This window comes from Haplochromis burtoni, unplaced genomic scaffold, assembly GCF_018398535.1.
Source record: "Haplochromis burtoni strain Fernald_Lab_line unplaced genomic scaffold, NCSU_Asbu1 Contig_2118, whole genome shotgun sequence".
NCBI classification, from domain to species: Eukaryota; Metazoa; Chordata; class Actinopteri; order Cichliformes; family Cichlidae; genus Haplochromis; species Haplochromis burtoni.
The window spans coordinates 1-2,113 of record NW_024584479.1 but is presented as its reverse complement, the minus strand read 5'-3'; the positions used below and the strand labels follow the sequence as shown (position 1 = coordinate 2,113).

At 42.3% G+C, this 2,113-nt stretch overlaps 1 protein-coding gene across 1 annotated transcript in view; it reads left to right on the top strand.

The window, feature by feature from the left end:
- Nucleotides 1-1,778, top strand: part of LOC106632777 (protein NLRC3) — a 5,610-nt gene extending 3,832 nt beyond the window's left edge. The window contains exons 3-4 of the mRNA XM_042217520.1: nt 1,022-1,195; nt 1,556-1,778. Coding sequence (XP_042073454.1) covers nt 1,022-1,195; nt 1,556-1,778 — 397 coding nt within the window. The remainder of the gene's footprint in view (nt 1-1,021; nt 1,196-1,555) is intronic.
- Nucleotides 1,779-2,113: the final 335 nt, after the last annotated feature.

The following is a 2,113-nucleotide window of genomic DNA, read 5'->3' as shown; positions in this document are numbered from 1 at the left end:
ATAATCACACAAACATCGTATTCAGCTACAAAATAACACAATAATATCATCTGATGATCATTATTATAAGAGCAGGATCCATATTTGATATCAGAGTAACACACTGCTTGGTTATGTGCAGTCATCATCAGTGACTGTGGGTCAAACAGAAGCTCTCTGATTGGTTGCTGACCTTGGTCACCTGTCCACTCTCACCTGTTTGTGTTTGCTCTCTCTTTGCTGTCTCCATCCTCTCTCTCCTTTCTCTCCCTCTCTGTCTTTGTACGTCACTCAGGTCCAATGGAAACAGTGACATTTACAAACCAATCAAAGACAAACTGATCCATGTCAGGTTATAACAATATTCAAAGTGAATACAGGCTGCTGCTGGACACAGACAGGTAACATCATTTTGACTTGCTGTCACCTGGATCTGGACTCATAAACACTGAAGCCCTGAACAGGAATACAAATCATTTTCTGCCAACTAGCGACACACCAGCAGATAATGGCTCAGAAAGCTCAAATGAGCCAATCATTTCTGTGTTTAGTTCCCCTGAAATCAGATCTGATATCAGCAGCTCTGAGTTCATTCATCATTATTGTCCAGTGATGAGATTTCTGCTCCGTTTGGTAACAGTCAGCAGGATCATCTTTCCCAGCTGTAAATCTTTACTGAGCTGAATAAATAAAAAATGTTCTGGAATCAAATTAAAAACAGGAAACAGTGCAAATGTGTGTCGTTCATTCTGTCTGACTCTGGATCAGATCTCACTCACAGACTGTGGACATTATGGAAGCCTAAATGTGACACCATCTTCCTCCTTCATCTGCAGATTAAAGCCAAACAAAGATTCTCATTAAAAGTCTGCAGGTCTGTGTCATGTCAAACACAGTAAGAGAAGCTGAAGCACAGATGTGAAGACCAGATTTTCAACACATTGTGACGTCACTGTTTTGTCTTCATATACATTAAGTCTGTGTTTATAATGCAGATTATCTGCTTTTATAATAACACATTTTATATTTTCTATAACCACAGACTAACTCAGTGTCGACTCTTAAAGACTCACTGTGAAGTTGTGGCCTCAGCTCTGAAGTCCAACCCCTTCCATCCGACAGAGCTGGACATGAGTGGAAACGACCTGCAGAATTCAGGAGTGAGGCTTCTGTGTGCTGGACTGGAGAGTCCAAACTGTCGACTGAAGACTCTGAGGTGACTTTACTTACTGCAGCTGATGTTGTTTTTCTGAATTTAAGGTATTTGATGTTTGAAACTTTATTTAGTTCATAAAGGTTCAGGATGTGTCTGAAGACAAATGGAAAGACTTTTGAGTGCTTTCAGAAATGTTGTGCCTTTCCAAATGACTGAATAACGGATTTTTTTGCTCAACAGAAGCCATAGCTCGCTCCATCATTCCAATTATCATAACAGGTTAGCCTTGTGGGGATTTGAACAGCCATTTCCGCTTTCTTTAATCTTCGAATGGGCCACAGCCAAGCAAGCTCCGATCAGCAAGAACCCCATTATCATGGTCCCAAAAAGATAGATGTCTTTGATGTCCTCGATTGACAGTGCTGTCAGGCACAAGACCCTCCAGTTTTCCACCATGTATCCAGCAGCGAACATCCCCCCAGGACACTCTGGCTCTCCCGAACCCAGGCTTCTCGTTGAGAAGAGGGTGTCAATTGCATTCAGGGACAAGTTGACCAAATCCATAATTCCTCTGTTTGTCATAACCAGCTGTGTTCAGGCAGGAGAAGGACCCAAACGCAAACTCTCCAGAACGGGGACTTAACTCAAAATATAGCTTTATCAACCTGGATTTAAATAAACTGAGTGTTTCAGCTGATCTGAGGCTTTCTGGGAGTTTGTTCCAGATATATGGAGCATAAAAGCTGAATGCAGCTTCTCCGTGTCTGGTTCTGACTCTGGGAATCCAGATGACCTGAGGCATCTGGAAGGTTTATACTGGGTCAGGAGGTCACTGATGTATTTTGGTCCTAAACCAGGTATTTTGGTCCTAAACCATTCAGAGCTTTATAGACCAGCATCAGAACTTTAAAGTCTATCCTCTGACGGACAGGCAGCCAGTGTAAAGACCTCAGAGCTGGACTGATGTGGTCCACTTTT